Below are 23581 nucleotides of genomic sequence, written 5' to 3'. Positions count from 1 at the left end.
TTAAAGTAGAACATATGTGGCTTCGTTCCAGCAAACATTATTGTTGTAATGGATGGTAATACTTGAAATTTCTTTCTTTGACTTGGTAATATAGCTTCCGTTGAAACTCCGAGTTTGAGTAATTTACTTCATGGTGATTTATCATTTACAGATTTTTTTTTTCAATTTTGGTGGCTTTAAGGAGGATTAAAAAAGTTATGGAAGATGAAGAATTTATTTTGTCGTATGAAGACAAGTTGAATGTAGTAGCTGTTGGATCAAAGTCACCTTTAGTGCATGATTTGCTTCTTAATTTGAAAGATCCGGATGCCTTAAAAACTATCAATTCCACTGATCATGATGGAATTACTGCTGTCAGTTCTTATGTGGCTGATCCTCTCTCTTCTATTGATGATATTTTACCACAAGAATAGCCATAGGAAGAAGCTAAGCTTTCATTGGGAATTCTCCAGAATTTTTCATCTCCTAAAACCACACCGAGTACTAATGAGGTGAATCCAAGATTTCTAAAAGCCTTCCCTCTTCATTATTCACGTAAGAAAGAAGCCCTTGTTATCCTCGAATACTCAGAGGTTAATTATGATACTTTGAAGGAATCTTGTACTTGTCAATTGATTTCCTCTTCACACTCGATAGTGCCTCATAATATTGTTTCAAACCAACATCAGTCTTTGATTCCTGCCAATTCTTTTAAGCAATCAATTCTCTCTCTTCCTAGTTCAGACGTTCAGTTTATTAAGGGCCTCTCCAATTCCCCTTCTCCTAGAGTAGCTTTATCAACTTGAATCTGATGAGGAATCTAATGTAAGTCTAAGCAGTTAGGAAGACACGCTTCTTATAGAGGAATCAAAGCAACAAGAGTTATTATCAGATGATTTAATTCCAAATGCTTAAATAATCTATTTCCAAATGAAGCCAACTGGTTAATTGTAACATAGCCTAATGCAGGAGCAACACCAGTGTCCGCTCCTTTAATTCCAGCCAACTTCTCTTCTCTTGTTGAGGTTTGTGGTCTTCGATGCTGATAATTCCTACTCGACCTCCGGAAGTTATAGTTTAATGGTGATTGCCTCATTTGATCAGAATCGATGGCAATTTCATGGAATTTTTGTGGCTGTTTTTTTTGGCTGTCAGGAAATCTGAAGTCCCAATCGATTTGGGGTCTTGCCTTTTGGTTCTTTAATTTGCTTTATGGTTTTCCAAAGAGGTGTTTCCTGGCTCATTTAGGTTTTCATTCTCCTCCTGGTGCCATTTTAAGAGTACTTTCGCCTGGTGTGGAAAATTCTCTCTTGTCAGCTTTTTGTTTGATTTTAGCTCCTTTGGCTCGTTCATTTTGGTTTAGGTCGGATCATGGCTTCTTTAGGGTGCTTTTGTAGAATTAGACTTTTGGTCTTGTTTGGCTTGTGCTCACTTTCAGTTGTAGTTGCTTCTTATTGTTATTTTCTTCCTGTTTCAAATTGGGGATTTTGTATTTTCAAGCATTAGTCTCATTTCATTATATTAATGAAAAGTTTTGTTTCCTTTACCCAAAAAAAGAAAAAAGGTTCAGGCATATAGGCAGCTTCTGTACAAGTCATTAATGTCTGCTGCTTTTAATTAATAGGAAAAAGAAAAGATAAATCCAACCATGGACTTATAATCTTTGTACATTGTAGTGTGGGCTTTGGGAGTAGCTTTAGTCTTTAACAAATTACCATTCAAAACTAACTACCTTAACTAATTCTTACTCCCTACTAGTATCAAAGCTGTTTTATATGGCTTGGGTTTTGGATTAAACATCAAAGGAGAATATCTTCCAACTGCTGATGTTGTAGAATAAAGCTAATTTTTTTTGGGGGTTGTTGTAAAAACTTTCTTTGGACATTTTTTTTTGGAAGGAACTAAAGAATCTTTGAAGGAAAATCTTTACATTGTTATGAAAGATTGGACTTTGCGAAGGATGATGCTTCCCTTCTGTGTTTTCCATGTTATTTTTCTAATTGTTTCGATGTACAATTCTAGTTTGGTTGGTGTTTGCTTGTTCTTTTTCCTGGTAATGATTTGGGCAGTTTTCTTTTGTAATTCTTGCTGTACTTTTGGAAAGGGGGAATGTTAATCCGCGGTGCGTGTTTCTTTTTGGACTCTCTACAGAGTCATGTTTTGTTTTCTTATCGTTTTATGATTTCTCATTTATCAATTAAAATAGAAAAACTAATGACTACATCATTTACCCAGGTAACAGCCATTTCATTGGCTTTATTAGAGTTACAGTGTTTTGCTTACTGTTTATCTTTATCCTCGTCCCTAATGAGAAATTGTAATTCGTTATCTTAGCACATTTTTGAATTAGTCATCCTTTTCATGCCTTGGTGTTTTCTGTTCTGCAGGTATTATCTATCTCTTTTGAGATGTCTTCATTTGGTTATAGCAGAACCCAAATGCTCCCTTTCTGACCATGTAAGAAATAAAGCTACACTTCAAGACCTAAATTGATCTCATTGAGAATGCTTACTTACTGGAGAATTTTTTTTTACCTAATTTATTTGTTTCAGGTGTCAGCTTTTGTAGCAGCATTGCGTATGTTCTTTGCCTATGGCTTTTCTAGTAGACCCCTACTTACATGTTCAGTTGGTAATCAAGGGAAAGAACCTAGTTTGACTAGTACCAAGGAAGATCCAAAAAGGACAAATCATAGTGCATATAGGCCCCCACACTTGCGTAGAAGAGAAAATTTAAATAAGAAGCTGGGCAATGTTCAAAATTCTCCAAGTTCAACGGCTGGAGAGTCTCTTAACTGTGATTTGATATCTTCAGATTCCGATCATGACAGTGATGGGCAAGTAAGAGATACTGACATCATCCAGAATGGCAAGGTTCGGGTTGCTGCAATTATTTGTATACAGGTAATTCAAAAAGAGAGGACCCATTTGATCGAGTTCTTTGTTGTTTTCACTTATCTATGGAAAGTCAATTGCTGCTGCGCTTCATGGTCACAATTTTTCTTCCTCCTGCTAATAAGATCACGATTGGCAATTTCCCTATCTGATGGGATGTTTCCTATCCAAAGAAACAAGGAAAAAAAAAAAAAAACTTTAAAGACGCTGGTGATAAAATATCAAGAAATCACATGAAAGATTGTGGATTCACAAATTCTATTTTTTTCTAATAAAAGTTCAGCTTCTTACCCAAAGAAAAGAAAAAGAGAACCACATTGAAAATTCGCTGGGCTTCAATGCTTTGAATAACTTTAACGACACCAGTGTTTTTTTATAGGAAACAAAACCTAGTTCATTGATTGATGAAATAGATTACAAAAGGATGTCCTATGTCATTGAGGATTCTTTTGAGTTTTTTTATTTTTTTTTTCTGTAGAAATGTACAACTTACTGCTTCTAGCTGGAGATATAGTTACAACAATTTCTTTTGTAATTACAATCCTACTACGATCTTTAACTATTGGACTGCGTTCTTTTTGTTTGTTCTGGGTGGGAGATCCCTCCACCCCCGGCCCTTAGGTTGTTCTCCCATTTTTCTTCTTTTAATACAATTCTCGTTTCTTATTAAAAGACTAGCTAGATGTCATCAAATTTCTGCCACAGCATTACCTATGCTGATACTCTTAAATCCTCTTCTACTTTCCCGCACTTTTTTGCTATATGTACTTGGTGAAACATAAACTTTTGGAGTTCTAAGATCTTTTTTCTGATTAAAAAAAAAAGAAAAGGATCAGTTGCTGGAGTTCAAAGTTCTAGAGTGCGAGAAAATCATCAGTATTTTATTAATGTCAACCATGCTTGGAATTGTCCAGTTTTTTTTAGGGCTTAAAGTTTTTATGTTGTCTTAATTTTGGTTGACAGGATCTTTGCCAAGTTGACCCCAAAGCATTCACCAGTCAATGGACACTTCTTTTGCCAACTCGAGACGTGCTGCTGCCAAGGTAGGTCCTCTGTTGTAATATCGATGCTGAAGTTTATTAATTTATAGTCTCTGTCCATTTCTTGCTATCTATTTATTAATTTATAGTCTCTGTCCATTTCTTGCTATCTACTTATATTTCATACTTATTTCTTCTACGTCCTTAATTATATTCTTGTAGGAAATTTGACGCAACTTTAATGACGTGTCTGCTATTTGATCCTTCTCTGAAAGTATGTTTCCTGTACTTGTTTAATCAACTCAGCTTGTAATTAGGCTGAAAGTGTGGTTCCTTCTCATTTTATTTTTTTGTATCTACTTCTTGTTATTTTATTTGTTTAGTGTTGCTAGCTTCATCTACCTATTACATACTGCTTTGGCTTGCCCAGGCTCAGATTGCATCTGCTGCAGCCCTGGTGGTTATGTTGGATAGGACTACCACCATTTCCTTGCAGATTGCAGAATACAAAGATCCAACTAAATGTGGATCCTTTACGCCCCTTTCGATTTCCCTTGGGCAGATACTGATGCAACTTCATACAGGTGCTCAAGGTTTTGTTTTTTAAAATTATTTTCTTAAAGAAACAAGCACTTCATTAAGAGATTGAAAAGTAGAAGGGAACCAGGAGCTATATGAATACTCTCCAGTTGGTCCGTATATTGGAAAGAGAGTAATTACAGAAGTATTTGGACTTTTTTGCCCATAACGACAATAAGCAAACAACGCTGTCCTAAAGCTGCTCAATGGGCTTTTTAGTATCCGGAGAAGATGAGGTTGTTTCTTTCCATCCAAAGTAGCACCAATTGAATAATGTATTTTGGGGCGACTAGAACAAAAAATGAAATCATGGTCGGGAAGGTTACAGTAGCAAAGGCCATTGAAAATTAAAAGACACATAGCCGGTTAATTTCCTTACTTTATAGGGGCTGCACAGATTGATAGATAATAGGTTGGGAGGTTTAGAGAGATGATTCCAGTTTTAACTTCATTGTAGCTCCTTTTTATTACAATTTGTTTCCAATGAGATGAACCACAAATTCTTTCCACCACATCTATATTTGCGTTTCTAGTGTACTTTATATATTTCCTGGATTGTTGCAGTAGAGTTTCAGTACTTCAGGCTTCTGTTTGTGATGGATTAGTTAAGTCCCCCTCCTCCAATTAACTTTCTTTGGTTGTTAACCGCCTTTCTCTCATCTTCTAATGTTATTTTCTCTTTTAATTTTCCACAGACCTTTCCTTCGTGTTTTAACCTTCCATTATAACTGCTCGAGTATTTTGGGTATAGGTGTTCTGTACTTGATCCAACGTTCAACTCATGGTAGATTGCTGACAACCTTGTTCAAGATTCTTTTGCATCTGATATCATCTACTCCGTGCGTAATTCTTTTACATGTCCCGTTGTTGAGTAATATTTTTCCTTCTTTTATATGGAATGTTGAACTTTCTTTATAGATACTATTCATTTCTTTATTTAATTCAGGTTGACTTGTTATGTTGGTGCAAACATGTATTTTTACTTCAAATGTAATCGATAATCCAAGTAAAGGAATCAACAACACACTAACCCTAACTTAAACTAAAAATTACACAATTACTACCAATTACACTACAACAATTCGTTCCTTCTTAAAAGAGAACTTGACCTTGAATTTCAAAAGATAAGGGAGTAGGAAAGCTTCTTTTAATGACCCAGTTCTTTTTTTCATAAAAATATGTTTCTGGCCTGTTGAAGACTTGTTGCACCAAATTAATTAGATTCGTTGAATCTCTGATTTGTTTAAAATTTATCCAAGGTAAGGAATAATACTTTTTCTTGTTACATCTAAAAATCATAGTCGCCATTGAAATTGAAAGCAATAAAAAACTCTTCTTCCATGTCACTCCAAGCCTTTAATGTGTTCTGAAAATTTTCTTCCTTAGGGAACAGTTCAAACAAATATAATAATGTAATGCAAAAGTAGTCTTAATTATTATTCAATCAAAAGGTACCTGAATAGAACCTAAAGCTAACTATTTAAAGGCCACAAACTGCCTAACAACTCATAAGTAACCCAAGTACTCTGAATTAGGCTTGACCAATTTGGGCAAATGGATAAATAAAAGTAAACTTGGGCAATTACAAGATTAAAGATTACAAGAAGAAAGAATCTTGCATGAAATTAAAGAAAATACAAGAACTTTTAAAGAAACATAGAGAAAATATCATTAAACATAGAAACTACCTATATCATATAAAACAGATTATTGACTCCTGAATCAGCACTAAATCATCCCACATAATCAAAAGAAGATCAAAATCTGCTCTGTCTCCTGAATCAGCATTGAATCAAGACACTGATTCTGAATGAATTTCTTTAAGGAAACACGCTTAGAACCAACCCCCAGCCCTTTAATGTTCCAAGAAATTATTTTCATTACTTATTAGTATAAAGAAGCCCAATTAAACCTTAACTTGCGGTAATAAACGAGAAATTTCATGCATCTGTAAGCTACAATCCTCAATAAGAGAAGAAAATTTGGATGGAAGTTTAAGGAGGATTTACTTCTGGTACCTCTAGTTGAGAGTGATCAGGAGCTTCTGCATTAACTACATCTGTAAAAAGAAGTTCAAAGGCTTTCGACTCTTCAATTGCTGTGTCATCAATCTCAACCTCGGCTAATTGATATTCCAAATCTTCACTACTTAAGATAATGTCCAAATCCCCATCAGAATCAATATGAGGAGCAACTGAAGAATCTGGAAGTTCTGTAGATGAAGATGGTCTGATAACCCCTTTAGTTAAGATGACAATTGATCCTGGCACATGCACAACTGATTGGCTGAAAGAATTAATTGAGGGCAAAGGAAATTGTTGTTTGAAGAGGAGAAAATACTGATTTAAGTTATTACCAGAACATGACAACTCAAATTTGAGGTAACCAAAAGACCTTTACAAGATTCTTCAAGGGTGTCTGAATTCTTCACTGAATTTTCAGAATTGTTAGATATACCTTTAAGATCTTGATTCAAATTACCTTCTAATATTTGGTATGTTCTGGTTTTATTTATTTATTTATTTTTTTGATAAGAGACAATTTAATTGATAATTGAAATTTACAAAAGGGATGTAATATCCATGATGTTTACAAAAGACCTTCCCAATTTACAAAAAGACCTTCTGATTATTAGAAAAAGCTCCATTAATAACATTTCTCTACTGCTAAGTGGGTTGAAGCTGGAAAAGAAAATTTATCGTGGATTAGTGACATTAGTGCTCTTATTCCTTCGTAGTTGTGAAGTATTTGATAGTTAACAAAATGCTATTAGCATGCTCTATCATTCGTATTTCTTGGTTTTTGAGGGGTTGGGAACTTGTAGCAGGGGTTTTGATATCCATGAGCGCCATGGTCAGCTTACCTTCACCTCACTATTTTATTATTAAATCCTACGTAGGTGAAATTTAATCCTTTGTAGTTGGGAGGTATTTGATAGTTTAACAAAAATGCTATTAGTATGTTCTATGATTTGTATTTTTTGGTTCAAGGGGCTGGAAATTTGTAGCGGGGGTTTTGATATCTATGAGCATTATGGTCTGCTTGCCTTCACCTCAACCATTTTATTATTAAATCTTACATATGTGATTGCCATGACAAATTCATTCCCTCTAAATCTTTTACTATTTACATTGGTTCTTGACCACTAGGCCAACTCAAACAATGTAATGTGAAATTTAAAGCAATCTAGTTTGTGATAGAATATGAGGATGTTGATTATATGTGGACTCCTCGGATTCTCTGTAACTTCGTATTTTTTCGGCTTGTAAGAACCCCTTTTGAACTTCTTTTTTGTAACAAGATACAAACTTTTCATACCAAATGGATATTGTTATTTATATTAAAAAAGGAGCAATGGTGAAAGGCGTGGCCATTTAACATTGATTTGTACCATCCTATATCAGAGCTAATCCTAGGGCTTCCTCACGTGCTTGTGTGTTTGTGTGCTTTGTCACTTAGTTAAGGGATCTAACACATTGAAAAATCCTGTTATTTCAGATATCCAAGGATGCCTGAAGAGTTATTGCCGAACATAGTAAAAGCCTTGCAAGCAACAATTGAAGAGGGCTTTCCATTCAAAAGTGATCAAACCGACCTTCTGGTTAGATATATTTTTGGAACCTTATCCTGATTTTCTTTTGTGTAGTTGTTAATGAAGTATTTCTTTTCATTTTTCTACAGGCTGCTGCTATCAGTTGCTTAAATGCAGCCGTATCTGTTTCTCAGTCCTCTCCTCATGTAAAAGAGATGCTTTCCGAACAAATATCCACAGGTTAGTCATGTGTTGTGGTTCTTTCTGACATGTTCTTAAGTGTCATATTAATTGTCTAATGTTCTTGAATATTGTGTAATGTGTCCGTCAGAGACTTTTGTGTAATGCTCTTAATCAATTTAGTTCTTATGGGGCTTATTTTCTACTTTTATCCTTTTCTTTATAAAAAATTTCTACTTTTATTCCAATTCACAGACATTCTATAATTAATAAATTGATCCTTGCCTAATAGCTTGCAATTTGTATCCATGATTCGAGGTAATATAGAGATTCATTTTTTTGGAACAAGAAATGAAGTTTTTCGGTGAATAAATGAAAAGAGATTATGCTAAAAAGATACAAACTCCACAAATGAGTGAAAAGAAGAACAGGAAAATAACATTACAAATTAAATAAAAAAAACATTCCAATTTAACATAAATCTAGCAAAGTAAAAGCAACAAAAGGTTTATATGACCACTCTAAGAAGAAGCCTTAAGCATGTGAATTGGTGTAGGGAATTTGTTTTAATAGTGTTGGCTGAATTATTTAGTGTTTTGGTACTTAATTTGTTGTTAAAACTTCTCTAACTAGACTGGTAACCTCTTATGGAATACTTCTGAACCATAATAAGCTCCTTTGATTAAAGTTCTCAGAGCATTCCTTTGTAGTTATCTGCTTTGTCAATGAACATAACATTTTGAAGAAAATCACATGATGTACTTCGAGTTTCTTTAACCAACTTCCTCGATATCCACATGATTTGTTTTTCTGTCTGTGTAGCTCAAAAGGGAAACAGTGTTCTTATCACATTACTTCAATATTCTGAGCAATTAACCAACCCAACCATATGTATAGAGGCTCTTCAGGTAATATTATATTGAAAATTTTCTACAGTTTATTTTTCTGACCACTGGTTTTATTATGTTTGCAGCTCTTCTTTCTCAACCACCTAATATCGTTCACGTGACTTCATATATGTATTGTCATGGTTATGAATATTGTCTTATCTTATCTTTCAGTTCTTTTGAATGTCTGTTTTTCCTGGTCGAGAATGCACTCAGTTTATTGTTTAAGGAATCATTTCAATATTTAACTTATGAATGCTTGATCAATAATTTGTGCATCGTATGGGATTTGAAGTATGCAAATGCATAGGATTTAGCTCTTCACTTTTTGAGCTCCTTATATTATTAAATGGCTCATCAAAGGTATTTGGTCGTTTGGCTGGTGAGGTTTTAATGGAGTGATATCTTTTCTGGAAAAATTACATAGTATATATGGTTGAGACGATTTATGAGATTTGTTTTGTTGCAGGCCTTAAAGGCTGTATCTCACAATTACCCGCATATCATGTTTGCTTTCTGGGAACAACTTTCCTCAGTTGTTTCCAACTTTCTACATGAAGCTGCTCCTGAAGTTTCTACGGGGCAGTGGAGGGTGCATTCGAGAAACAATGTTGGAATTATTGGAGAGAAAGTTATAACGGCGGCTGTCAAGGTAAAATGCTCAAAAGTGCCTTTGGCTTGTAAACGACTATTATAAAAGAAAAACAAATCAGGGGAAAAAGTCTGAGGTGGCCGAGAAGTCCTAACTTATCCAAGGTTAATAGCAAAAACAGTCAAGTTCAAAGAACACTATAATTCCACTTGCATATAACAAGCCCATGCAGAATTAGAAGTTTGACACCCAACAGTTTAATTAGGAATGGAGGAGTATAACTGAAAGTTCCATTTATTAAGAGCCGAAACGAATACCTGTGATAAATTTGTATCATACTTGTAATCATTATACAGAAAATATACAATATATTTTAGAATAGAGAGTCATGTATATATAGGTAAACAAGAGAACCCTAAAGTAAAGGATGTACAATTACACCAAAGGATGACTATACATAACAATGTATATATTATAATACCCTCCTCAAGCTGAAGCAAATATGACAATCATGCCCAGCTTATTACAAAGATGATATATTCTTGTTCCATTTAAGACTTTGATTTCCAATTGATCTCTAGTCTTCATAGATCCTGTGCACACTAATCTTGATGTACTTTCTCACGAATGTTTAGTTCACTCATGAAACACTAGATTAGATACAATGAGAAATGCAGTTTGGTTATCACACCAGAAATTAGTTAAGAGTAAGACTAGAGTCTCTCAGTCAAAAGTTGATGTATGCACACTAGTTTATAGTCAAAAGTTGATGTATCCACATTAGTTTATACACAGGTTGTACCATAGCTCTATATTCTAAATCGTCACTATGACGTGAAATCACATGCTGTTTCTTACTCTTCCATTACACTAAATGACCTCCTACAAAAACACAATATCCAAAAGTTCATCTTCTATCTTCTCTAGATCCTGCCCAATCAACAACCGAAAAATATTTAACTTTTGTATGACCATGATCTTTATACGAAATTCCACACCTATTCCGTACTTTGTGATGGATTCTCTGCCCACGTTAAAGAAGGCCTGCAAATTTCATACATTCAATTGACTTCCTATTTTCTTGAGTTTAAAAATCCAAAAAACTCGAGCAGTTCCTTCTTAAATTGCAATGAGTTACCATGCCAACTACTTCACTCCCAATTGAATTCTTGTTTTGAATGTACAATCGAGTGTCATCTTGAAACCAAGTCTTCTTTTGTGTCATCCTATGGTGGATCCTAATCAATATAATCATCCTTCTCAATGTTTCGTAGATAAAATCAAATCATCCGACTCCAATCATAATAATTGGAGCCATTTAATTTATGCTTTGTGATCTTTGAAGAAAGAGGAACCATGTTAGATACTACCATAGGTTTCATATCTTCAGCCATTAGTTACACACAAACTACAGAAAAATCCCAAGAGAAACATTAACCAGATCTAAACCGTAAGAAAACCAACCGGGCCACACCCAATAGTGCAATTCGAGACAAACTAAGTAGGTTTTGTCAAATCTTAGCGCACATGCTCTAAGCTGAGGCAATTTGAGACAAACTAAGAGAAACATTAACCAGATTTAATGACCAAAAACTTAAAGCTGAGGCAATCCTAGGCAACGGAAATAGGAATGGTGCTCTCACGTGCTAGCGCGTGGCGACGAAGCAAAAGCTTTTAGCAGTGCTTGTGGCTCACACGTGGCTCCTTTCTATGAACGCTCTACTAATGGCAGCATCCTGAGGTAGGTGGTGTTGACGAATGACAATTTTAATGTGATGACCAAAACTTAAAATTCTAGCCTCACTTAGAAGACCTTAATCGCCAAGCAAAAATCCTGAAACCCTAGGGACTCTAATTTCTTGTAATCAAAATTGGAGAAAAATTAGAGTCACATATATATAGGTACCCATGAGAATCCTAATCTGTAGAATGTACCGTTATAATAAAGGATGTTTATTCTTAATAACATAGATATCATAACAATACCATCACGTGATAATTTCATGATGACAATATTACTTTTCACAATGTTAGTTAACAACGCAACTATTACTTTTACTTAATTTTCTTTAGATCATGTAAAGGGATGTATAGGCTAACTGGTCCTTTGACCTTGTGGCTTTTTTCTTCATAGTTTGAAATAGTAATAATAATATTGTCCACATACAATAATAATAGATAGCTTACCATTGGGAAGGGAAGATTTTGGTCCTATCAGTTTTCAATGGAGGCCTAGGCTAGAGTGAAAGAAATGTGCAAGGTCATTAGATGGACTGACTTTGGTGTTTATCAATTATATAATGAATGTTTTATCTGGAACATTTGTAATCTTCTCTTTCTGCAAATATCTAATAGGGGATTAGTTGGTAAACTCATAAATTATGGTACGTCAAAAGATTGATGTTTAAGAGTTGCTTTCTTTCTTTTCATCCCAATTACTTTCCACGTATTAATGCTGTCAGGTTTTGGATGAATGTCTTCGGGCGATATCTGGGTTCAAAGGTACGGAGGATCTTTTGGATGACAACCTACTTGATTCTCCATTTACTTCCGACTGCATAAGAATGAAGAAGGTTTCGTCAGCTCCATCATATGAATTCAAGAGTTCAAATGAGACTGTTGACAGTCCAGAGGAGGAATGCGCAGGAATGAAGCAGTGGTGTGAAGTGATTGAGAAGCATTTACCTAGGAGTTTGTTGCATACTTCTGCAATGGTAGACTAGACTTTCCCTTATTCTTATTCAAAATATTATGGGAAGTTCTATATATCGTGATATACGCATACAGGCGCTGCTTTATAATGTTTTGTTGTTCCGTAGGTAAAAAGAGTATACACCTTCGAAGATGCTGAGAAGGAAATAAGTAGACTCCTAGAATTATTTGGTAGCTATTGAAAGTGAGACCACATAAGCTACAAAAGGAAGTACACACTATACATGGACATGATAATACTAAAAACATAAAAGAGGAAATGAATTGGAATACATGACTGAAGATCCCATAAATCCCAATACTTATAATAATATCAATCTTTTCCAACGTCTGAAAAGAAGTTTTTGCACTCCTTGATAAGCTTCATAATCTTACCATAATGAAATGCTTTCTTCCACGACGGTACGTTCATTGATTTTTTGGGTCCCTTCATCAAATGAAAGTTTGTTTCTTGTCAGAAAAAAAAAAAAAAAATCTAGGGACCATCAAACACTTTTAGTAGGTGCTAGATTTAGACATGGTTACAGATAGACATGTTGACTCAACTAAGAGACTAAGACAAAAACGTCCGAGAGAATGAAACTAGAAGTGGACAACTAATTCCTCGTTATATCAGTCTCCCGAAGACCTCAAACTTGCCAACTCTCCCTCTCTCAATGGTCCCCTTTTGTCATGTGGTGTCTTTTTAAGGATTTTTTTTCTTTTGTTAATGAAATGAAAAATTACAAGAAAAAGTGACAGACTCGCAAGGAAAAAGAACATCAAAACAACTAAATATATGAAACAAACCACAACCTAACTGCACAATCTAAAGAATTAAATAATCCAAAAATATTAGGCTAGAACTGAAAAACTACTATAAATACCAGGCAATACAACTCAAAACTTCTCAAACAGACACGACAATCTAAAGACAAATTGGAAAAAGCTAAACAAAAGTTATATTCTTCAGTGAATGAGATCCTTTTGGCGGGTCCTTTTGATTTCTTGTCTGTTCTCTATTGTTTCTAATCGCTTTATGATCTTATCTGCTTTTCTGTTCTGTTTCTTTTTCACTCCTTTTGGGAATTTGTATCCTTGGAACATTTTCCTTTTCATTGTATCAATGTAAAGTTGTTTCTTGTTCAGCTATATACACACACACACACACACTTATTAGTTCTTATGTTAACTTTTGTTTCAATTTGGTTCTTATTCCCTTAAAAGTTTCAATTACGTCCTTTTGATTTGTCCGGTTGGAAGTAATGAAAATTGAATGAAACAAGTTATTTTCGTTGCACTTTGAGAAGGTTGATAAGAACTTATCTGGCAATATTGGTTCCCTATATACCATTTTTCTGCTCATATGTTTCATAAATTAATAAAATTCAATCCTTTTGAAACTTATAAAACATATTTATCCTGTGAAGTGTGAGATGTTGAGTTTATCTTTGTTATAACCGATTCTTCAACTTGTTTATTTTTTATGGAAGGTGAGAGCAGCATCTATTACATGTTTTGCGGGTATTACTTCCCCTGTTTTCTCCTCTCTCTCTAAGGAAAAAGAGGACTATATATTGTCTTCAGTGGTAAGGTTTCATTTGGATCAGACCCAAGTCTACTCTAGAATCCTTTGTGTTCTGGATAAAGTCAATTTTCAACAGCTATGTACTTTATTTCAAAGGTGAATGCTGCAGTGTATGATGAGGTGCCATCAGTGAGATCAGCTGCTTGTCGTGCCATCGGTGTCATATCATGTTTCCCTCAAGTTTCTCAAAGGTGCTTCTAAAGTAATGGTGTGCTAAATATCTATGTTATTTTCATTACTTCATCTTGAAAAGGTGATTGAACCTTTTCTAAATGTCTAAATGATATAGTGCAGAGATTCTCGATAAGTTCATCCATGCTGTTGAGATCAATACTCGTGATTCTTTGGTTTCGGTAACTGTTTTTATGAATATTCCTTGATATTAGCATACTAAACATTCTGCTTCTCTTTATCTATATATGTAAATTATTCACACAACTTTTTAGGTAAGAGGAACAGCCTCTTGGGCATTGGCAAATATATGCGAGTCGATCCGTCGCTTTTTTGATGATTTTCCTTCAAGACAACCCACAGGTGAGTTAATGGAAACAGACTAGTAGTGTTCACCATCTTTTGTTAGGTACTAATACAGTCAAGTTTTTCTAATCATTTTACTGATTATTTTGTAGATTCAATAGAACGTTCTCATACATTAACACTATTAATCAAGTGCAGTTTGCGTCTAGCAAATGATGGAGATAAGGTAAATCTTCAGCTTTGCAAATTTATTATCGTGGAATTTATTTTTAGCCTTTTATTCGCTATTATCATTTTTTCTTAACAATAAACAAACTTTTCATTGATAAGAGTACATCCTGAGAAAAGAGAATTGCATGTAAATTGCAATCCTTCAATCTGAACAACTGCTGTAGTGTAAACCCTAGAATAGTTACTTACTAGTTTAGACTTTTTGTTAGTCCTGACTGATTGTGATTAGTATAATAGCTGTTAGTTGATTTTCTGATTAGTTAAATATTTGTTAGTGCATCAATATTATAAATATAACTGTTTAGTTTGATAAAGGCAGATTATTATAAACAATAAAGTCTCTGATTTTGGGTTTACACCAAATTGATAATTATAGCAACTTCGTGAGAAGGATTGATGGCTAGAAAAAAGATAACCACTTTCAGAAGCAAGGCAGTTCAGTCCATTAGGGATTCTAAAGTGGAACTCCATAAAAATATGCAAACCATTTTATCACCAAGAACATTGACTCGACTCTTGCTGTCAGTTAAGGATCTCTCGGACAAGTTCAAAGAAATTTGATCAAAGTTCATTGTATGATTGATGATGGCTGGACAGTTGGATCGGTTGGTTTTGAATCTTTCTAATCTGTATGGCCATTGGAAGCAAACAAAAGTTAATGATAATAATCTTCATCAATAATCACAAGAATGAGCCAGACTACCAGCAATGCGACACCAACAATTGAGGGACTACTCCATAGAAGATACCATGAAAATTTTCGTTCTTGAATCAAGATTCCGTTGTTCCTCAAGTTTTTTTTTTTTTTTTTTTTTTTTTTAATGAACAATCTGAAGGTGTATGCATATGCATAGGGTATATGGACGAGAGAACCCCTCCCTAAACGCTATTCCAGAAGAGCCCTCCACTCTTGAAGTATCAAAGAAAGAGGATAATTACAAAATAATTTGTTGTTTCTATAGCAAGAAGCAAATAGTTGTACACTACTAAACTATTGGAATGATCAAACTTATCTTAAAAAAATCCTTTGATTCCCTTCTTTGTAGCAGCACCACAAATTGTATCTCACCCAAGTCTCACAAGACTCTAGCTCTTCCCCTGAGATCATATGCATGAAGAGCTTTCAAAAGCCAAACTTCTACACACGGAGGGAAGCATAAAGAGGTCGCAAAGATATCAATGAGAAAACACCACCCCTGACGCACAAAAGCACAAAAGAACACTGCATGAATAAGTGATCCAGGCGATTCTTCTTCTTGAGAGCAAAGGGAAGAAATGGAAGATTACTGACTTGGGGGCATTTGTTTCCCAAACAACAGAGCCTAGGTTTTCAGGGGATTTTTACCATTCGAATTTAATGGTCCTTGGGTCTTTTATTGGTATTTCCACAAGCTCAAATACTTGACTGTAGGTTGTAAAAGGCAGATTATTGTCATCTAAAGTTGGTTTTACACCAACTACATGAACATTGCACAGATTGTAGCTGTGGGAGGAAAAAATAATATTCTTATTCACTGAAGGAACCAATTACTGGTAGGTATAATACAACAAATTTATGAAAAATGAAAGATAGACTGAGTAAAAATTAAACTAAAACCCAATAAGGAAATATGCGTACTAATTAATGCTAATCAAAGGTGGTTATCAGTAATGTTGTGGTGAGAGTGTTAGCATTTTGATGGCGAGATGATACAATGTTTTGTTCTACTGTGTTATTGATATGAAATGAAAATCCATCTCTAGGTACTTTTATCTGTCATGATGCATGAGATTTTAATATGTTGATTGCTACTTGGCTATTACAAAATATTTGGAATGAATTTGAAGATTTATGTTTAGATCCTTCAAAAGCTTTTGGATTCACATACCTTCATAAATAATACCGAAGGAAGTACACAATATTCTACACTGCATCTTGTTATAACAGCTTGCTTTTTGCTTCTCCAAGTGACCCAGTTGCCCCATAATAGGAGCAATAACTAGTTGTAGATTTCAATAAGTTACTTCTTCAACTTTACCTTGAAAGGAAACAAATAAAACTGATACAAATTTACTAGAAGGGAACAAAGAGGTATGGGGGAGAACTTGGTCTATGAGGTATCGAGCCTAGTTAGACTCCATGAATGAGCTATTTTTGACAAAAGGATGAATGTTTAGAATTCATTCAAAATGCTTTCAGATAGTTAGGAAGTAATGAACATAGCAAAGAATTATGCACACACTCATCAACTCAATATTTTTTTTTTCTATTATTTTATTCACTCTGTTTCCTTCTGTTACTTCAGTGAAAGGTTTCATTTCTTGTTAAAAAATAAATAAAATAAAACTACATTATTCTACGATAACAATGCAGACCTGCCACTTTCACCGATGGAAGAGGCAACTCTAGGGAGCTCTAGACTTATAGTAATTATCTTCTTTTTGTCAATTACTTTGCCACCAAAATTTTCATCTTTTTATTCTTCTAGGTATTTAGTCTTATTGTGAAGTATGTTGTATCTACAAGTTGTTTTTGCCACTTGATGCAGTAGTAAGTTTCCTGTTTTTTTGCACCAGTAGATTAAATCAAATGCTGTCAGAGCTCTGGGAAATCTTTCAAGGTTGATAAAGTTTTCGGATTTAACATCCCCCTGTGAGAAGCCAGTAATTAATTTGGGGTTATATTCAGCAGTTAATAACTCTGAAGATCTCTTGTCGACAAGTAATTCAAATTTTCTCGAGAGGATAGTTCAGGCATTTATTTCTGGGATCACAACTGGAAATGTGAAGGTAATATTGTCATGTGAAATTCAGTTATCCTGTCAGGCTTGCTTTAGATAAGTCTGTCTCTCTAGCATTAAATATTTGTGATCACTAAAATTTAAACGTATGCTGGACAGGTCCAGTGGAATGTTTGTCATGCATTAAGCAACTTATTTTTAAATGAAACATTGAGACTGCAGGACATGGACAGGTAAATTGAATCTAAAATGCTTGATAAAATCAACTTGTCGAGTAACCAGTGGATATTCCTCACTTCCTGCAACATGTTAGACTATAATTTTGAAGAATAACTTCCCTTCTTTGTCAGTCCAATAATTTTTTGGACGGTTGTGACTGCAGGACATGGACAGGTAAAACAGAATTAAATGTGTTTGATAAAATTATATTGTCAAAAAAATATATTTAGACAGACTCTTTAGATTTGTTCGAATCATCAATTGAATTAGAGATTTGGTGCAAATTTTGTCCACAAATGGCCATGTTTGAACCTTCAAATAATAGGTCATGTTTACGTACGTGTCAGAACGCATATTTTAACAAGAGAGCATGCCTTAGGGATATTTCCTTGTAGAAACTGTAGTCTTCTCAATGTAGAAATATAGTTTTGATAATAACTTATAATATGTGAAATTTATCTGTATAAAAGTTCTGTGATGCTCATATTCTTAATCTAGTTGCTCAAGCAACGGTAAATCTTGTAGGTGGTTTGTAATGTTTGTGTACATTTTTCTTAGGTCATCAGTATCCTTCTGTACATTTTTCTCTGTCCAGACCATTTTCCTTACTTGCTGAAAGCCATCGATATTTTTATCATAATTTTTGTTTGCTGCTTTGCTAGGGTCTCATCACTTTTCAATATTCTTTTGCTACTACTGCGGGATTCCCCTAATTTTAAGGTGAGGATACAAGCTGCTGCGGCTTTATCTGTGCCAGCTTCAGTGTATGGTAAGTAGGCGCTATCAGCTAGCCTGAGAACGTAATACTGGAAATTGACAACCTTAATGAAGTCCATTCTACTTGGTATAAATGCACGACTTGTTTCTTGAAGGGAAGATGGGTGGTAGTAATGAGAACTGTATTTTTGTATACCAGTCATACTAATGTAATTTTTCCAAGGTTATAATGAAATGGCAGCTTCCTGCAGATGGGTGTAATTAAATAAGTTCACTTTTTGGTGCAGGCTATGGGAAGTCTTTTCCAGATGTAGTCCAAGGTTTGGAGCACACAATTGAGAATCTAGAATCAAATCATATTCCAGCACCAAGTTTCAAGTATAAGGTTGCACTTGAGAAGCAGGTCAATTTCTTCAACCAATTTCAATACGAGCAATACTGTTACATTAAAACAAACTTAGCACTTAAAACCAACCTTTCATTTCTATCATTGAGTGAGTATTGTGGTTATAGGGAGCTTAGCTGTGAACTCATGAACCAACAAAAAAAAATGTTGGTGATCCCAAAAATGGCATCAACAAGAAAGCCATAAAATGTGATTCACTCTGTTTTTATTCTGAACTTCTATTTCATCCTTCCAAAATTCCCACAAGGTTGTGGTTCATCCTCTTAATCCTGATATTGTCCATGAAAGTTGGTTTTGTATCCAATTAAATCGTAAAAGTGAATGTGGGAGAGGTGCGATAAATGAGAAGTTGGTCAATGGTGGTAAGTGCATAGTGTCTTGGACGTACTTTTTCAACGGTGTAGCGCCATGATTTACACACGATTATGTTCAACGCAGTTGTTAAGGAAAACTTAAGCCGTAATCCATTCTTACGTTATTCTTTATGGCTTCATCAAACTTTTAGGTTCTTTCATCCTCAACGAAGCTTCAATTCATGTTCAACAAAGTGTTCTTGGTCATATACATCGCCCGTACGTGTATCTTCTTTCATTTGTGACTCTAGACTTGCCTCTGCTCTAAGCTAAGTCCTAAAGCTCAATCTTGTCTCTACTCTAGGCCAAGGTCCTTCAAAAGCAACATCTCTCATTTCATCATCTTGATTCTCAATAACACGGCCTACACACTACTACATCGATCTTGAACTTCATAGAGATGTGTTTGGACCCATTGTTGTGTCAAAACAACTTTAAAATGCTCAATCGAAGCTTATCGGGTGATTTCAGCACCTATTGAGCCTTATTGGGGCATTATAACGCTTATCGATAGCACAACTTTTCAAACCAGAACTCATCGAGCATTTATAATGCTTAGCAGGACATAACAGGCAAATACTGTGTTAATAGTAAACTATCCAGTCCCACTGATGCTTCATGATGCTACTCCAAGTGTCACGATGTAATCTGCCTTTGTTGCCTGCTTGGACATGCTTATCGCGAATCAATCTATGAGTTAAATGCATATTCGAGATCTCTTAAACATCCATTCATCCAATCACTATCGAGGCATGAACCCTTCGTGTCCATAAAGTCATTTCTACATATCGTTGTGAAGCTCGGACCTCTAACGTAACCTTCAAGTCATGGAAATGGACACAATGTTGGCACACTCATGTCATCCAACGCAATCCTTGGAATCTCATTCCCAAAGGAAGACGCCCAAGACACTCATATTGCAATGCTCGCCAACACCATGACATCATGGGGTGGCTCACTTCGGCCATGAGGATTAAGGGTGGTGGTGAGTCAACACCATGCCTCCTTCATTATAAGGCACATTTGATTTAGCACCCAAGCACATAAAAATGATGAGGAGTCATATGTCAATATAAATCGTCTGTTTGATGTTTGATTGACACCAAATTTGACAAATTTACATCTTTAACTTGTATAAACTTACTTTAGAGCCACTTGTCAAAACTCAAAATAGAACCCTAACTTTCGAGGTCATCATGCGAGGCCCCATGTAGCTCCGATTAAGCTTGTCTTTGACACCCCTAGAGACATTATTGCTTTTGTTCTTGCTTAAACCATAGTTTGACAATCTTACCCTTTTTGGTGTATTGTGTTAGATGATGCATCGTTCTCGGTTGCATCATGTCACTTCTCTCTATCAGCTATTGGCATGACTCAATGGGAGACACTTGTGTGTCACTGTTACTCTTGTCCACTATGTGAGAGTCACAACGTACTCTCCTCTTGTATGATTGTGACTCTCCTCTTGTATGATTGTGACTCCACTTGTATGATTGTGACACCTAGCTTCACATTTAAGAGTTCAACTATAAAGAACTAGAGAAAGAGAGGGAACAATGAGAATAATTTATAAGCACGGCCATGAACTTTTAACGTGGATCTGGATGAGACTGTTTCATGTTCCTTCCCTCTTAACAATTTTTATTTAACTACTTATCTTTTGGTTGTGTACAGTTGACTTCAACCATGTTACATGTTTTAAGTCTAGCTGCCAGCTCTGACTATCAACCCCTCAAAGATTTTCTGGTCAAAGTAAGTGCCTACGTTCTTTACTGATTATAGTATTTCAGTATAGCTTTCTTTACATAATTTTAGCATATAAGCTTACTATTATAATATGTAGTTTTTATATTCTTCGGCATGGGCCTTTATTTTTATCCAAGAATTATATGTGATGGGCACGTCATGCTATTATGTTAGTGGAAGATACACAGACATGGTGAAAATCATTAGATACATTTGCGTTGCATATTGTTTGAGCTTTGTTTTGTTTGGGACTGGAACTTCCATTCATCTTCACGTACTAAAAAAACAGTGTGTTCAATGCCTCGTGCAGGAATGGGGGGTTGACATTTGAAGTTTTCCAATATGCTTAAAAATCATAATGTTATTACATAAAATTTAAGAGCAACCAATATCTATTTGAAGCATGATGTATTAGGGCATAAGAGAAACATCTAGAGAAAAGGAAAGAGAAAATCCTCTCACAACTTACAATGAATAGCTTTGCAATCATGACAGATGAAGAAAAAATATGAAACGTAAAAAGTAGTTTAGATATAATTAATGCAAGTGTATAGTAAATTAATTTGAAACAGATGAAGTTACTTGCTTGACATTTATATATTCGGTTAATTTGTATTGCATCTCTTTATTGGTTTTAATTTGGTATCATTAGAATGAAGCATAATTTTCATACATGATACATCCTTATCAGTGAATCAATGTCAAACAACTATTCAAATATTTTAGAACACTCTCACAAAATGGTCATGTTAAACAAATACAAATACAGCTGTTCTTAACAATGGCACCTTTATAGATGTGACATGTTCCGTAAGTCATGGTATAATGACTCGCTGCTTTCAAGATTGAATTATTTGCATCCTTTCTTTTGAAGTCCATTCTGTTTCATACATATAGCCGGACACCGACCCTTTCTTGAGCTGCTGTGCAAGCTCTGTTCTTTGTCCACTTATCTAATTGTTTTCCTGACCCTTGTTAGAAAGCAACTTTTCTTGAGGAATGGTTCAAGGTACTTTGCTCATCTCTTGGTGAGAGAAGTAATTGGCGTGATGGTGAAGATAATTCCATCAACAACCAGAAGAGAGAAATGATATCGAAAGCTTTACGGTCACTGATTGAAGTGTATACGAGCAGCAGTTGTAGTGCAATTTCTCAGAGATTTGAGGACTTTGACAAATGGATTCACTAGATACTTCATGTCCTCGTTACATTCTCAGTTCTAAAGAACTCAGCGGTTGCTGTAGCGTAGGCCTCCAGCCAGTTCTATGATTACATGTTTATGATCCAATAAGAGGAATGTTTGGCATAGAGCCTGATATGCCGTACAAAGAAGTTATACAAGGGAAAGTTTGACAGCAGGCTGACGAGCCATCGCCAGATCTCGTTCTCGTCGATCGAAAATGGTATATAAATTGGCCAGAGGTGGTAGTCTTCTGAGAAATTATTGTTATTTAGTTCAAATTTGAAGATTATGCTGGCTATGCAGATTTGAGGAACTTTCCTTCTGGGTAAGCTGGAAGAGTATTTGCTTTTCATTTATTTTCTTTCGGATGTACAGTGTTCGTTTGTGTAGTTCAATTTATTTAATTCCCTATCATATCTTTCAACATGCCAATGGAATATACCCTCTCCTTTTTTGAGTTCATCTAGTATGTAGAGAGAATTTATTTCATTTGTAGAAGATTATGATCAATGAATGATGAAATATGCACGTGAGTTTATTATTACTGTTTATTATTTTGATGTATATGTCCCTAAATATTGCACTTTTATTGAATGGACAACTTAGATACATCATGATTCACTCATCATTTTTATCTTATTATAATGCATCAATACATCATATTGTAAGTTTGTAATGAGAAATTTTCAGAGTTCATAGACTGCTGCCATTAGACGACAAAGAACACAATCCCCATTGGCTTTTTGACCCACAAAACATATTGAGTTGAGCGAGTCTGAGTGACGTCCCATCTCATCCCACCCAGCTGGTCCCTCGTCCATCGCTCATAGTTGTTGTGCAAAAATGAAAAATGCAGTGTGGGTTACTTTAGAAAAACCAACTTATGATGGTTAAGAAAGATAGACTTTAAAAAGATATATTTTATGCTTTAATAGATGCTCTAGAGATATATCAGTTGAAAAGGATATATGAATTAATAGATGCTCTAAAGACTCGAACAAAATTATCTTTCGTGAAGTTTCGTATTTTATGCTTTAAGCAGAAAGTGAACGATAGAGATCCCATTTAACTTAAGTTAATATAGGTTAAAAGCAGAACTTAAGTTGACATAGTGCTCCTAGATTCGAATAAAAAAAAAGTTTATAAAGATCCCACAATTATATTATAGAACTTGTTTTATAATATAAAATGGTATGCTGGTACTTGGACTTAAACCAATATGCTCTAGCATTGCTTCTTAAGAGCAACGTGCCTATCGATATTTTATCATACTAGCTTTTTCAAAATAAATTTTTTATTTTATGTCTAATAAGTCTTTAATTTTATAATACTTATATTCGACAACTATAAAATTTCTTCATCATTAATGTTAAAGAGTTAAAAACATTAACATATTAATGATGTGGGCCATGGATTGACCATCATCATTACGTGGCATGATTGAAATGAATAGAATCCTACAGTTCTATTTTTTGAAACTAAGGCAGAAAGGATTGAGAAAAAATTAATTAAGAAAAAATTAATTAGCTAGTGATGAAGAATCGGATTCATCACCTTCCATCGACCTAAGATTATACTCATATTTATTTCTGAGCTCCTAGGTTGGTAGTTCAGGTGATGCACCTCA

General features: G+C 34.8%; 1 protein-coding gene across 3 annotated transcripts in view; it reads left to right on the top strand.

The window, feature by feature from the left end:
- Nucleotides 1-22505, top strand: part of LOC111795951 (ARM repeat superfamily protein) — a 29462-nt gene extending 6957 nt beyond the window's left edge. Inside the window, exons 6-27 of one of the 3 annotated variants that reach the window (XM_023678597.2) lie at nt 2367-2436; nt 2532-2882; nt 3837-3916; nt 4076-4127; nt 4284-4437; nt 5184-5271; nt 7931-8033; nt 8114-8204; nt 8967-9052; nt 9501-9683; nt 12086-12337; nt 13808-13903; nt 13999-14093; nt 14192-14255; nt 14349-14436; nt 14532-14605; nt 17170-17379; nt 17490-17563; nt 18212-18318; nt 18554-18669; nt 20700-20777; nt 21751-22505. In XM_023678597.2, coding sequence (XP_023534365.2) covers nt 2367-2436; nt 2532-2882; nt 3837-3916; nt 4076-4127; nt 4284-4437; nt 5184-5271; nt 7931-8033; nt 8114-8204; nt 8967-9052; nt 9501-9683; nt 12086-12337; nt 13808-13903; nt 13999-14093; nt 14192-14255; nt 14349-14436; nt 14532-14605; nt 17170-17379; nt 17490-17563; nt 18212-18318; nt 18554-18669; nt 20700-20777; nt 21751-21960 — 2722 coding nt within the window. In that variant the 3' untranslated portion in view covers nt 21961-22505. Of the gene's footprint in view, nt 1-2366; nt 2437-2531; nt 2883-3836; nt 3917-4075; nt 4128-4283; nt 4438-5183; nt 5272-7930; nt 8034-8113; nt 8205-8966; nt 9053-9500; nt 9684-12085; nt 12338-13807; nt 13904-13998; nt 14094-14191; nt 14256-14348; nt 14437-14531; nt 14606-15659; nt 16130-17169; nt 17380-17489; nt 17564-18211; nt 18319-18553; nt 18670-20699; nt 20778-21750 lie in introns of those variants that run through there. The other 2 variants (XR_002815271.2, XM_023678599.2) reach the window with 2 other exon arrangements.
- The last annotated feature ends 1076 nt before the right edge of the window (nt 22506-23581 follow it).

Source organism: Cucurbita pepo, chromosome 5 (assembly GCF_057944985.1).
Source record: "Cucurbita pepo subsp. pepo isolate OVF chromosome 5, ASM5794498v1, whole genome shotgun sequence".
Lineage (NCBI taxonomy): Eukaryota > Viridiplantae > Streptophyta > Magnoliopsida > Cucurbitales > Cucurbitaceae > Cucurbita > Cucurbita pepo.
The sequence above is the reverse complement of the archived record's forward strand: the minus strand, read 5'-3'. Positions and strand labels throughout refer to the sequence as shown.